Source organism: Ctenopharyngodon idella, chromosome 15 (genome assembly GCF_019924925.1).
Source record: "Ctenopharyngodon idella isolate HZGC_01 chromosome 15, HZGC01, whole genome shotgun sequence".
NCBI lineage: Eukaryota > Metazoa > Chordata > Actinopteri > Cypriniformes > Xenocyprididae > Ctenopharyngodon > Ctenopharyngodon idella.
The window spans coordinates 14,170,266-14,183,159 of record NC_067234.1 but is presented as its reverse complement, the minus strand read 5'-3'; the positions used below and the strand labels follow the sequence as shown (position 1 = coordinate 14,183,159).

Genomic DNA, 12,894 nt, shown 5'->3' with positions numbered 1-12,894 from the left:
AACAAATATTAAGAACAAATATTAAGAATCTCATAGAAAATTAGCTTAGACAAACATTGGCAGTGCATAAATAAATAAATAAATAGATATATAGATATAGATAGATATAGATATAGATATATAGATAGACAGACAAACCAAAAATTATTCAGACATTTTTTATATTTTTGATATATTTTTACTAGTGGGTGCAGGACACTATAGTTCATTTATGTAAGTAAGGATAGCAAAATAAAGTGAACTGTGACATATTATACCCAAAAATTCTTCGTATAGTGGACTACCAGTAAAATTGATAAAAAATTTGGAACTAAAAATTATTCAGACACTTTGACCTGACCATGTTTTGCTTAAGTGTTATCTGACATAATTAAGATTATTTTTTTCTGACACAGTTTAACTCTGAGATCTTGTCATATTTTATTACCATTTTTTTAAACTATAGTGAATAAACTGTATTAATGAATGAAATGTTCAAGGTGTCTGAATACATTTTATACATTTTAATATATATATATATATATATATATATATATATATATTACATATATTAGTGCTGGGTAAACAATATTGATTTCTCGATTTTAATCGATTCTCATTTTTACGAACCGATATCGATTCTTAAATCCCAAGAATTGATTGGTCTAGTCTGTTTTCAGTTGATGAATAAGCAGAATATGTAGCGCGCCCCCCATCCGATAAATCGCAATAATCTTTGTGCTTTGTTACTTTTGATATGAAGCAAAGTCTCCGATTTTAAATGACGTCCATCTTATTATGAGATTCAAATAATAAATACCGTTTTGGCGGCAGCACAGAGCGCATGTGAACATCCTCTCAAAGAGGTCAATAAAACAGCTTGTAAACAATGTCATGTAACGTCACATTTACCTCAGAAAAACATATTCAGTGACCATAAACTCATTAGTCAGCTAGAAAAGTGAACTCTAGAAAGTCAGCTATCTGAAAAATATAGCTATGCACCGTTACATATTCATTGTAATTTTTAATGTTCTTCAATATTTAATGCATGTTTGAATAAATCAGTTATGACAGCCTAGATTTAAATGTTTATATTTCAAAAAAATGAATTGAAGTAGAAATATGATTATGTAATTTTAAACTTTAGTTATTATAAAAAACATCATTGAGTGTAATTTAAGTGTTTGTATATAAATAAGTTAATTTTAACAATATTATAGTAATGTAGTACCAACTGACTCACATGTGTAGTTTACAGCATTAGTTGAGATTTTTTTCCTCTAGAAAATTTGCCATGTGCTGTAACTGATATACTACATCCAAAATAATCGATATTGAATCGAATCAAATCGCAAGCATGTGAATAGAAATCGAATTGAATCGTGAAAATTGTGTCAATACCCAGCCTTAATATATATATATATATATATATATACACATGCACACACATATATACATATACACACACACATACATTTATATAATATATATTAATTATAATACATAACTATATAAATATTTTATATTTTTGTTTTATTACAAATACATATAAAAACATAAATACTGAGATGCCCAATATTACAATAAAAGTCACAAGGTGTCTGAGGCTTGTATTATCAGTCAACCTTAATGTACTTTGCACATTATAAATAAGGTTTAAGCTAACTAATAAATGTGTCTGTGTTGCTCATACCTGCTGGTAGGCCTGGAAAATAATGTCATAAAGAAATCCTTGAGGCATTTCACTGGCTCTGTACTTCGCTCTCTCCAGCGAGTGGTCCAGGTAGCTTTCTGACGTGGTTGCAATGACCGTGGACACTAGAGGACGTATTGCGCCCGAGGCCTGGAAAGAACAAGAAAGGTGGATAATCGGACAATTAAAAACATGCCCTGTGAAAATCTGTTTATTCGTGATTACTAAACAATGGTGCATTTGGGTCAGGCAATGAATCACTATCCTTCTCAAATTCTTATGAGTGTTTCATAAACATCTGGGTTTTGATTTCCAGCCCATGTCATAGCCTTGGAGAGGAGATTTAAAAGAAAATCACAGAAATCTTGAACCTCACGTATCAAAGCCAGCAAAAACATTGCTAAAATATCTTATCCGGTTTCATGCTGTAAGGAGTAGTGCTGAGAGGTGTCAACAATATGTTTATCTTAGTGATTTATGGACATTGGAACAGCCCACAATGCAGTCAAAACAAAAATGAAGCAGGATTTCTCGTCTTCTGCTAAATTTATTCTGTTCCTGATAGAGATTTCAAAACGTTTACCTTGGAAAGGTGGAATATTCTGTAGGTAGCGGGTACTTGTTCTGTAGCATATCTGAAATTTCATAGATATTAAAAGAGATTCTCTTTTTGGAGTTTTTTTATATTTATATTAAAACTGTAGTATTGTAAAATGTTATTTAGGGCCCTATGATTTCTGCAATGCCGAAAACATCACAGAATTAATCCATTTTTGTAGGGTTGTACACTTAATTAAATCACAATGGATTAGCATTTGTGTATATTTAACTGCAAAAGGACCATTTAAATAGGAATTCATGTTCTACGTGTCTCTGTGTGGATGAATGGCGCGGTTTCGTAAACTACACTTGAGCATGACTCTCGTGTTTTCAGCGTCTGCCGTCTCACTATATGAGGACATGAATACAACTTCATCTCCAGAGCTGCTCTGAGAGTCACTTCACCAGCATTTCACCATTTCATTTGAGAAAATCACATCATGTACTGTACACACAGAAACTCAAAAATCTTCACGACTAACCATCAAAATAAAAGTTTGGTTTAACTTGAAGAAATTGTGACAGAAATATATTACTATTGTAAAGTAAAATGTACCTCTCAAAGTAATATAATACTAAAAATAATAATAATAATACAATTATTAAAACTTAACGGAATAATCAAACTATTTTTCTTATACGTTTACATTTTAACTAGGGGTGTAACTGTACACATATTTGTACCGAACCGTTTCGGTACAGGGCTTTCGGTATGGTGCACGTGTGTACAGAATGCATTACATTGCAACATTAAGGTCTCCTGTTTGGGAACACTTCGATTTCCCGGTGAATTACGACAACGGACAAAGACAGGTGGATAAGACAAAAGCAGTAGGCCCTACATGAAGAATTCAGCATTTTAGCCTAACCACCAATTATCGCAATGAGCTCTGCGTTTTGTTACTTTTGATAAGAAACAAAGTGTCATCCTTCAAATTCTGCCCACGAAATCACGAAATTCAAACAGAAAATGCCGTTTTGACGCGCTTTGATGTGGCATGACAGATCACTGCATAGGCACCTCAGTTCAAGCAAAGCGCGAGCAAACGCGATCATCTCTTCCTCTTTAAAACTAGTTACACAATAAACATGAATGAACATCTGAAGGTATGTTGAAAGATACAGTACAACTTACTGAAACGGTCATATCGCATGCAAATCTCTCAATCAGTGTTTCAACGGTGGAAAGACGTCAATAAAACAGCTTGTAAACAATATGTCAAGTAGCATTTACCTCAGAAAAGCCATTCAGTGTCCAAAACTCTTTCGCTTAATATATGCACTATATCAGCCTATATATTCATTATATTTTACTTGCTATGTCTTGATTATTTAATGTATGGTTAAATAAATCTGTCGTGAAAATGACAGCCACTGTGTAAATGATTATATTTCAACAACGAATTGGAGTAAAAATTAATTTTATAATTAGATTTATAATTAAGTTAATGCAAATACCGCCTTATGTGCAGCTTAAATGTTTGCATACAATTTGTTATTTGAGTGTTGATTATTATATCTAAAAATAAAAAGCGATTGAATTTAGACTAATAGCTTGAGCTCAGTTGTTAACCTTTAATATTATAGTAGCATAATGTTCAAGTAAGGGCTCCCTACATAGATTATAGCATCAGCAGAAACAATTAAACACAGAAACACAATTTGCTAAGAAACCACTGTTTAATTAAAAAAAAAAGCAATTTTATGTTTAGTTTTAGTTTTTCTGTACCGAACCCGTACCAAACCCTGACTTCAAAACCAAGGTACGTACCGAACCATGACTTTTGTGTACCGTTACACCCCTAATTTTAACATTTTGCATTGTGTTTGCCAGAAAATAAAACGAATGTTCATTTGATTATATTTAAAAAAGATTAAGTAAATTGGTAATGTTTTATGCCTTCATTTGATTGCCACAGTTTATAATTAACATTTTTATTAAAGGATAAATTCATAAAAAATAAAAACACAGAATTTCTGGAAAAAAAAAAACCATTTCATATGAACCTATTACTGCAATATATATATATATATATATATATATATATATATATATGAAATTGTTACATTTTTATCAATTCATTTGATTAGACATGATATTTTATTATTAAAATTTAATTAAACCATTAAAATGGAATACAGAAAAGAAAACACAAACGGAATTTGAGAAAAAAAACCATTTCATATAGGGCCCTATAAATTAATTTTTTTATTTTGTTAAACTTAATTTAATAAAAATTCATTAATAAATTGTTAAATTGTACAAGTTGTATGGTTTCAACTAATAAGACATGCTTTTTGTTTACTTACATTTAATTTAACCATTAAATTTAAGTTATTCTGTTTCCAATTTCAATACGTTTACCTTGGAAGGGTGGAACATTCTGTAGTGGATTCTTGTTCTGCAACATATCTAAAGATTCAATTAATTAATGTTAATTTAAATATTTATTAATTATTATTAATTTCTCTGATTGGAGTTTTTCATATTTATTATATAACAGCTTCTCAGTCAGACACGGCTATCTCTGAAGCCTCCTTCAACAGCTTTAGGTAGCCTGACTTTCACTCACTCCATAAATTTGACAGGCATTTGGACCATGTGGTACAGCAGATTATGGGGGGAGTGTTTAGACATTCAGTGTAGACATTCATCACCGCAAACATTTCAGGGAGGGTTTTAAAATTAATTATTCCATATGGCAGACACACACACAATAATATTTGAATTAAATCTTATCTTGTGTATAATTTACTTCAATTTTGGGTTGTTTATATGGCAGCATAATTATATTTTGGGCAAAGATTAACATAGGTTTTAATTTTTTGTCTTCAAACCACCGCTAGACATAATCCATGAACAAAAACTAGATAAAACATTGATGATAATACAAAAAAAGCTCCAGCCACACTATTAACAAACATAAAAATGCCCTATTTTGAAACAATATATGGATAAAGAAGAGAAAACAAACCCCTTGCTCTTTAGCTGCTAGGGTGATTTTCAACAGAAGATCTTCTTCCACAAAGGGACGTACAGCATCATGGATGATGACCACTTTTGGTTTAGGTGTCAATAAGTCAGTAGAGTTACTGAAGGCCTGAAGTCCGTTGAAGATAGACCTGTGTCTGGTGGTTCCTCCGTGGACTACTTTTACCTTTGTGTGATTAAATTTCAGGACAATATTCAGCATCAAGTCATGATTCTCTGTAGCAACCACAACGACAACAGTTCCGATCCATGGTAATCTGTCAAGAATATACAGATAGAACAGGTCTAGTGTTAAAAAAAGATAAAACAACATAATCGCTGAGACAGTGGAGTGAGACATGGAACAAATTGTATGTTATGCTGCTGTAACCAGTGTTTTTTCAGTATTTTTTTTTAGAACAGGACAGAGACAAATGTAATTTAATATCTTAATAAGCTTATTTAGGTGATATCTGTCATACAGTCTGGATGTTTTAGTGTAATATTCCCCCCCAAAAAAATGAATTACAGCAGCTCTAAGTTGATGCTTTTGTCCCTGAAAATTGAAGTGACAGCTTTTTAAATATGAAACTCGCAGCTAACTTTTACTTCACAGTGCAGTTTATTAAATATGCCAAGTCAATGTCAAGTGCTTTTAGTATTTCCCAAGTTCTGCAGCATCTGCAGATGTTCTTAATAAGGACTGAAAAGGCTGTTCTGGCCAAGATCTACATGCAGTAGGTGTCCTTGGACTGTTGCCCGTTTACTTGGGAGGAAAAAAGTCCTATTGTCAAACTAATAGACGTAATTGTGACAGGCATAATGATTTATTGTTATGCTGTTTTCATCTGCTAAAAACAAACAACAAGTCGAGTATTTAGGTTAATAAAATCAGTTTCGTATGCTCACGGACACGGAATGGCCAGTCTCACCTCTCAAAGGCTTGAATTGTGTAGCTTATCAGAGGTCTGTTAAGAATGGTGCAGAACTGTTTTGGTGTGGGCAGTCCCATCCTCTCTCCGGAGCCTCCCGCGGGCAGAACTACAGCTACCGGGAAATCCACCGCCGCGCACCCGAGCCGGTCAGCGCTCCGCTCGGCGTCGCATGTGAGCAGACCGCCGGGATCCAGAGGCCTGTCGGAGGAAGAACAGCGCTCTTGCTGCATTTCTCCAGCGTTTTAATAAGTTCCTCACTTGCGGCAACCGTGTTCATGGAAAGAACCTGTTAACCGGTATTTTGCATTCTGTGTTCGGGTGGTTAGCGGGGTTTGAGCAGTGTTTCACCGCAGTAATGTTGCAGCTTTCCCGTGGTTCCACTTTATCAGACTGAGTCTGTCATAGACTGCAGCAGCTGTGAACTGATCTCATTGTATCGCATCATTTAATGTTTGTTAAAATTGTATTCCCAATCGGAATACATGCAGGCCTGGTCAACATTTTTAAATGACAATAACATTTTTGTCACTTTTTTGGGCTATTTGTTATATGTTATGACTAATCAGAAAAGTTAACATTAAAAGACTTAGGGCCTGTTTACACGACACCATTTTCAACTAAAAACGGAAAACTTTTTATGCGTTTTAGTCGTTCATTTACATGACAACGGCGTTTTGGGGACCTGAAAACGCAAACATTTGGAAACTGGGTTCAGTACAGTTTTTTTTTTTTAAATGATACCGTTATCATCTCCGTGAAAACGGCGACAGCTTCTTAGGTGTTGGCGCGAGTTCTCTGTGAAAATTGCTTATGTGCGCAGGCGCGTAGTCTTTCTTTACAACGTGACATCGCCAACTATTGACCTGGTATGCATAATATAGCGTTTTTAGTCGTTTTCGCGGACCCGTGTGAATGGGGATCGTTTTGACAGTGTTGTTGTCATAGGGGCCGTTTACATGACACCATTTTCAGCTAAAAACGGAAATCTTTGTATGCGTTTTGGCCGTTCATTTAGGGCATGTTTACACGACGATATGCTTCGGAGAAGTTTTTCCTTTGAGTTTTCCATTGTCAAAACGATCCCCATTCATACGAATCCGTGAAAATTACTAAAAACGCTGTATTCTGCTGGCAGGCCATTAGTTGGCGATGAAACACTATAGACTGAACGTGTAATGCGCATGTGCATGACGTCATCGTTTTCACAGATACGCGTTTTTGTTGTTTACATGGAGACTTTGAAACCCGTTTTCAAAAGTTTGCATTTTCAGGCCACCGAAACGGCGTTGTCATGAAATGGCCAAAACGCATAAAAAGTTTTCCATTTTTAGTTGAAAACAGTGTCGTGTAAACGGCCCCTTACACGACAACGGCGTTTTGGTGGCCTGAAAACGCAAACTTCAAAGTGCAAGTTTTTGAAAACAGTTTCCGTGTAAACAACAAAAACGTGTATCTTTGAAAACAATGACATCATGCACATTCGTATCACGTGTTCAGGCTCTGGTGTTTCATCGCCATCTAATGGCCTATCAGCAGAATACAGCGTTTTTAGTAATTTCCACGGATTCGTATGAATGGGGATCGTTTTGACAACTGTGTCGTCTGTACGTGGGAAACTCAAAGGAAAAACCTCTCCGTTTCAAGCATATCCTTGTCGTGTAAACGTACCCATATATACGAAGAAAAGACTTTTCCATTTTTTTTTTACATCGTTGTCGTGTAAACGTACCCATATATACGAAGAAAAAACTTCCGTTTTTTTTTACATCGTTGTCGTGTAAACGTACCCTCAATAAAGTGTTAGCCTACTAATAAAAATTTTTCTAGTGCCTATTCAATTAATAGCTTACTAGGAAAACTAACTATTTGAATAGATAACTAAGAATAAACAGTAGTAAGTGGTGTTGGGGAATGTTACTTTACTTAGAGAATATTATTACAACTAATTGTGTTAGTTACTTTTTATGGAAAGTAATGCTTTTGCATTACTTTTTCTCACCTGAGCTGCGCTTGTTTGTTTGTATTTTAATTACAAAAGAAAATTCCTCAGGTTGAAGGAAATTCAAATTCACGTCTGTACAGCAGGTCAATAAATGGAAAAACAAAGTAACTTGTGTTACTTATTTGAAAAAGTAACTCAGATATTCAGTTGTACATTTAAAAGTAATGTGTTACTTGTTACTTTAAAAGTAATCCGATTATTTAACTGAAGTTATTTGTAATGCATTACCCCCCAACACTGGTAGTAAATGAAAATATAAATTATTAAATCTTGTGTGTTCACCCTGCCTTGTCTTTATATTTGCACATGAAATGTTATTCTTAATTACTATTATTTATAATTTTCACTGTTTTTAGAATGAATTTTGTCACCTGTTCTTAAGTGTATTTTATATAAACTGTTTGTCATAAATGAAAATAATTAAGCATGTTTGTGGTACATTGGTCCATTAATACAAAAAATGTATTGAATTATTGGACTAATTACAGTTCAGTTAGGCATAACAGAAGTTGATGACGTCACCTCATCTAGAGATCCAAATTATTATACTGAGACATTTTCAGATGTTTTCATTTTAATGCTTTTACACCATAATAGCCAATATGAGCATTGTCACTATAGTGCAATATATTGTCTGAATAATGCTTGCACAAACTAAAATGTTTCAAAGTCAAGGCAAAATATATTACATCAGCTTATACGTCACATTACATTTTTTAACACATAAAGGTCCTGCAAAACAATTAATTACACAAACAAATGCATATGTATATTTACAGACATTTAATTCACATGTAGCTATGCATTTCCCAGGTTTGAGAACTGCTCCTATTGTTGCTTAAAGTATATACTACAGCAAGTGATTACCACACATATCAGGCAGTGATGACAAAAACTATTAGAATCACAGGCGTGTTTCTAATCATTTTTGTAATGCAATATGCAGTTGTCATTGCCAATCTCTTTCGACACATCAGGGTCACATGGGCTGCATGTTAATTGTGATTATGTTGATGATGAGATTTAGTCTTTTTCTCTTGCTTCCAAAGTTTCACAGTGAACTCAGAGCCCTGCACTTGCTCACAAAGGCAGCACAAAGAAAGTTCATTGCTCCTGTGAGCTGACGTCACAAGCTCTCTCGTTCATACCAAGTTCATTTAAATGAGAAAATCTAGTAGCTCAGTCCGAGCAGAGACTCATTTAGCGTTCCATCCCAGTGCCCCCTTTGGTTTTTTGCTTTTTTATCTGTGTATGAGCGTATCCCTCAGACTTGACTCCAGATTCGTTGTGCTGCCGTGTGTATCTTTTGCATTTGCAGGAGGTCACCACTGTGATCTTGTAGGTCCTGGTGCTGCCATCCTGGCACTGGAGCTGAATCCGTTGGGTCCGGGTTTTGTCGTTCACGCAGCGCCAGTCCTGATTGTTTCGGCGGTTCCAGAACTTCCTACCGTATCCGCCGATCCAATTGGGCAGCATCTGAGCAGGAAGACACTGTCCTGTGCACACCAGTTCTTTAACAGGGTTTATGCTGGTGCACTGGCCGTCTGAGATGTACTTTGTGGACCGCAGCTCTCTGCAGCCGACTGGGACTCGTTCTGTAACACAAAGTAAAAACATAAGGTTGGCATGAAACGGAAGTTGCGATAGTCTTTTCTTCCCTATTTTGACGTACATCTAAGTGAAACATCTTCTCAAACAAGAAAAAATGTAGGGCGGGACTTCATTTTGTCCACTGGGAATTGGTTGTGGTTTGCCATTGGTCGATCTCATGTGAGTGACAGGTTGTTCCGCCCTCTCGCCAGTAAACGCATCATCAGAGAAGAGAAGAGGTGTTGTTGCAAGAGGGAGGGGAAGTTATTTTGATTAAAGATTACGAGGCCACATGTATTAAAAACCAGCTGATAAATCATTTATAATAAATACTGCAATATTCCATTAAAAAATGGTTGATTTCATGATTTCATTCAAGATACTTTTGGTAGCCAAATTTGCAAATTATCTTGGCGTAAATCTTTAAAGACCAATGAAGAAAGACTTGTAGGATACACCTTGGTGCTGTTCTAAAGTGTTCCTTCATGGTTTGTGAGCAGACATAAACAACAGTCGTATGGATGATAGGCTTTGTTTGCTTCATATTTTTGAGCGGAAATGGTTTAGCGTACAGATGAATGACGACTCTGAGCCTCTTATTGTCAGATTTCGCCGGTGCTGCTGGCTATACTGTCAGCATTGTTCTGCCTCAGAGCAGTGCCGCTTGTCAGCGTAACCCAAGCCAAAATCCATTCACACAGCAGCAACACACCTCAGTTACAATGTACCCCCCTCTCTCTGTGACAGGACGTGATGAATGGGGATCGGAGGGACATTTTCTTCTTCCCTACTTCAAGTTACGGTCGTTCAAAACAAACAGGGTTCCCCCTGGAGACTTCCTGAAAAAACTGAGCTGCACCTCCACTTTCCCAGTCTGACAGGATTCTCTCTCTCAGCAGCACACATTGTGCTCGGCACTCTTTTATCTCTGCTGCCCGGTGTGGTTGTGAGCCAAGAGACTATGTAATCCATATAATTTCCTACAGAATTACGCCATACCATTAACCCTAAAAGGCATAGATAACTTTCACCCTTAAAATGTGGAGAAACGATTAATTGTATATCATTAATAGAGATTTTTACTGTTTACATTCTGCTGCAAAAGCTATAATAGGCTGTTTAATGGTGGTTTTCATTGTGACAACATGCCCCACTAGGTCAACATGTGTTAAATGCTCTTTTTTCCTAGGCAATAACGGTGGAAGATGGGCAAGGTATAAAGTATCTCTATATGACTATACAGAAATTGACTTTCAGTCATAAACTTCTGAAAGAAATATTCACCAGAGCAAAAAGTTAAATATCAGCCAATGTCTGCTTACTTTCTATTTTAGGCCTATATATGAATGAGCAAATAAATATGAGAATATTTAGTTCACATGATCAAAGACAAAGTAATGTAGAAATTAAGGGAATGTCAGAAAAAAAAGACCAGTCCATGTGCAAAACATTGGATATATGTTATTTATTAGGTTTTAAACCTTTATTGGTCCCACTTTATATTAAGTGGCCTTAACTACTTTGTACTTACATCAAAAAATATGTACAATGTACTTAGTGGGTTCATATTGAATTGCAAAACACTTTTGCTGCTATTGAGGTGGGATATGGGTAAGGTTAGGGAAAGCTTTGGTGGTATGGGTTGGTAAGGGATGGGTCAACAGTGTAATTATAAATGCAATTACAGAAATTAATTACAGATGTAATTACATGCAGGTGTTTTTAAAATATAAGTACAATGTAAAAACATGTATGTACATAGTAAGTGCATTGTATCAAATTATTAATTTAAACGTAAGTGCATAGTAGTTAAGGCCACTTAATATAAAGTGGGACCCATTTAAATTGAGTTTAGTTGACTTTAAATTTATAAAGGGACAAATTTTTAAGTTTTTAAAGATTTTAAAGTTGATGTGTGGGAAATTACACTGTAAAAAGTAGGCTTGTAACCTGAAATTTGTATCTTAAAGAGCTATTTCTACCTAATTTAAACCATAAAAATTGGTTTTGGTGGTAAATTAATGTATTAGGTTGATGTGATGTAAAATAATATTTTTGTCTTGAATAAAAAAATGTTTTTAGGTTATTTCTGATATTGCAGCTATCAAATGAAGACGTGAAGATTCAAACAGCGTTTCTCAAAATTATCACTTTCCATAGAAAATGTCACTAAAACTGGTTTATTGTAAACCTTAACTCTAAATGAAACACCAGAATGATCCCTTTAAACGCCAGTTCTTAAAAAGAAAAGCTGCAATATCAATAACCACTAATGCAAACAAGTGTAATAGCGAGGCGCGTGAACTCACCTCTCTCGTGCGCAGTGAAGCCTCTTCCACCGGTGCGCGCGCGGTTCAGAGACGCGTTGCTCTGAGTAGTATCCTCAACGGGACTGACCACATGGGTGTAGAAAATCTCCGTAGCATCATTCTTCAAAGTCAGACCACTCCTTATTAAAAAGCAAAATAAAAACATGAAATTGCACGATTCGGGTGCGTTTATATACATGGTGATGTGAAATAACCCGCAGGCAGTGGAGAGATGCTCCTGGAATCTGAAGGATTCTCACTCACTATCATGTCTTGGCTTATATATACAGTATATATACGCTCCCGCCTCCAGCTTTGGCAAAGGCTCAGGTGAGCGGAATGATAAAACGCGCGCAGTCTCTCCTCTAAACCACACCCAGTGAAACACTCGACCCTGTGATGTGCTCCAACATCTGGAGTCAAATTAATGGTTACTGGACTCCCTGAGAGCCCCTAATTCACTTAGAGATGTTTGTGCTGTTAAACACTGAGCACTTTATATAAGCAAACTTTGTGCATGATTTTTTAAAGGGTGTTGCAAGCAATCTGCCCACAAAGTATTTATTGTGAAATTACTTACGAAAAGTGACAGAGAAAACATTATTTCCTCATTTAAACAGCAATTAATCAACAATAATATGTCTGGCAAGTTGATTTGATCTGTTTATTGAAAATGAGGTGAAAACGACTTCATTCCTTGTGGCAAAGATGATAAGTTTGACTGACTGATTAATTGTTTATTTGATTGATTGATTGATAAACATACTAGCAACTGGGCTATTGTATACTGCAGTGTATACTGTAGGCTAATG

At 35.4% G+C, this 12,894-nt stretch overlaps 2 protein-coding genes across 2 annotated transcripts in view; both read right to left on the bottom strand.

The window, feature by feature from the left end:
* crppa (CDP-L-ribitol pyrophosphorylase A) overlaps nucleotides 1–7,250 on the bottom strand; it is a 43,390-nt gene extending 36,140 nt beyond the window's left edge. Inside the window, exons 1-3 of the mRNA XM_051862670.1 lie at nucleotides 6,179–7,250; nucleotides 5,251–5,524; nucleotides 1,676–1,825 (exon numbers count right to left, since the gene is read on the bottom strand). Coding sequence (XP_051718630.1) covers nucleotides 1,676–1,825; nucleotides 5,251–5,524; nucleotides 6,179–6,411 — 657 coding nt within the window. The 5' untranslated portion in view covers nucleotides 6,412–7,250. The remainder of the gene's footprint in view (nucleotides 1–1,675; nucleotides 1,826–5,250; nucleotides 5,525–6,178) is intronic.
* A 1,489-nt stretch (nucleotides 7,251–8,739) lies between these two features.
* On the bottom strand, nucleotides 8,740–12,483 carry sostdc1a (sclerostin domain containing 1a). Its single transcript, XM_051862691.1, has 2 exons — nucleotides 12,083–12,483; nucleotides 8,740–9,778 (listed from the first exon to the last, which is right to left on the bottom strand). The coding sequence occupies exons 1-2, from the start codon at nucleotides 12,279–12,281 to the stop codon at nucleotides 9,384–9,386; spliced, it is 594 nt and encodes a 197-aa protein (XP_051718651.1). The 5' UTR covers nucleotides 12,282–12,483; the 3' UTR covers nucleotides 8,740–9,383.
* Nucleotides 12,484–12,894: the final 411 nt, after the last annotated feature.

Coding starts and splice junctions, on each gene's coding strand:
- sostdc1a (XM_051862691.1), bottom strand. CDS start 12,281: ATGTATATAAACGCACCCGAATCGTGCAATTTCATGTTTTTATTTTGC. Junction 9,779..12,082: donor CTTCACTGCGCACGAGAGAG/GTGAGTTCACGC, acceptor TTTGTGTTACAG/AACGAGTCCCAGTCGGCTGC.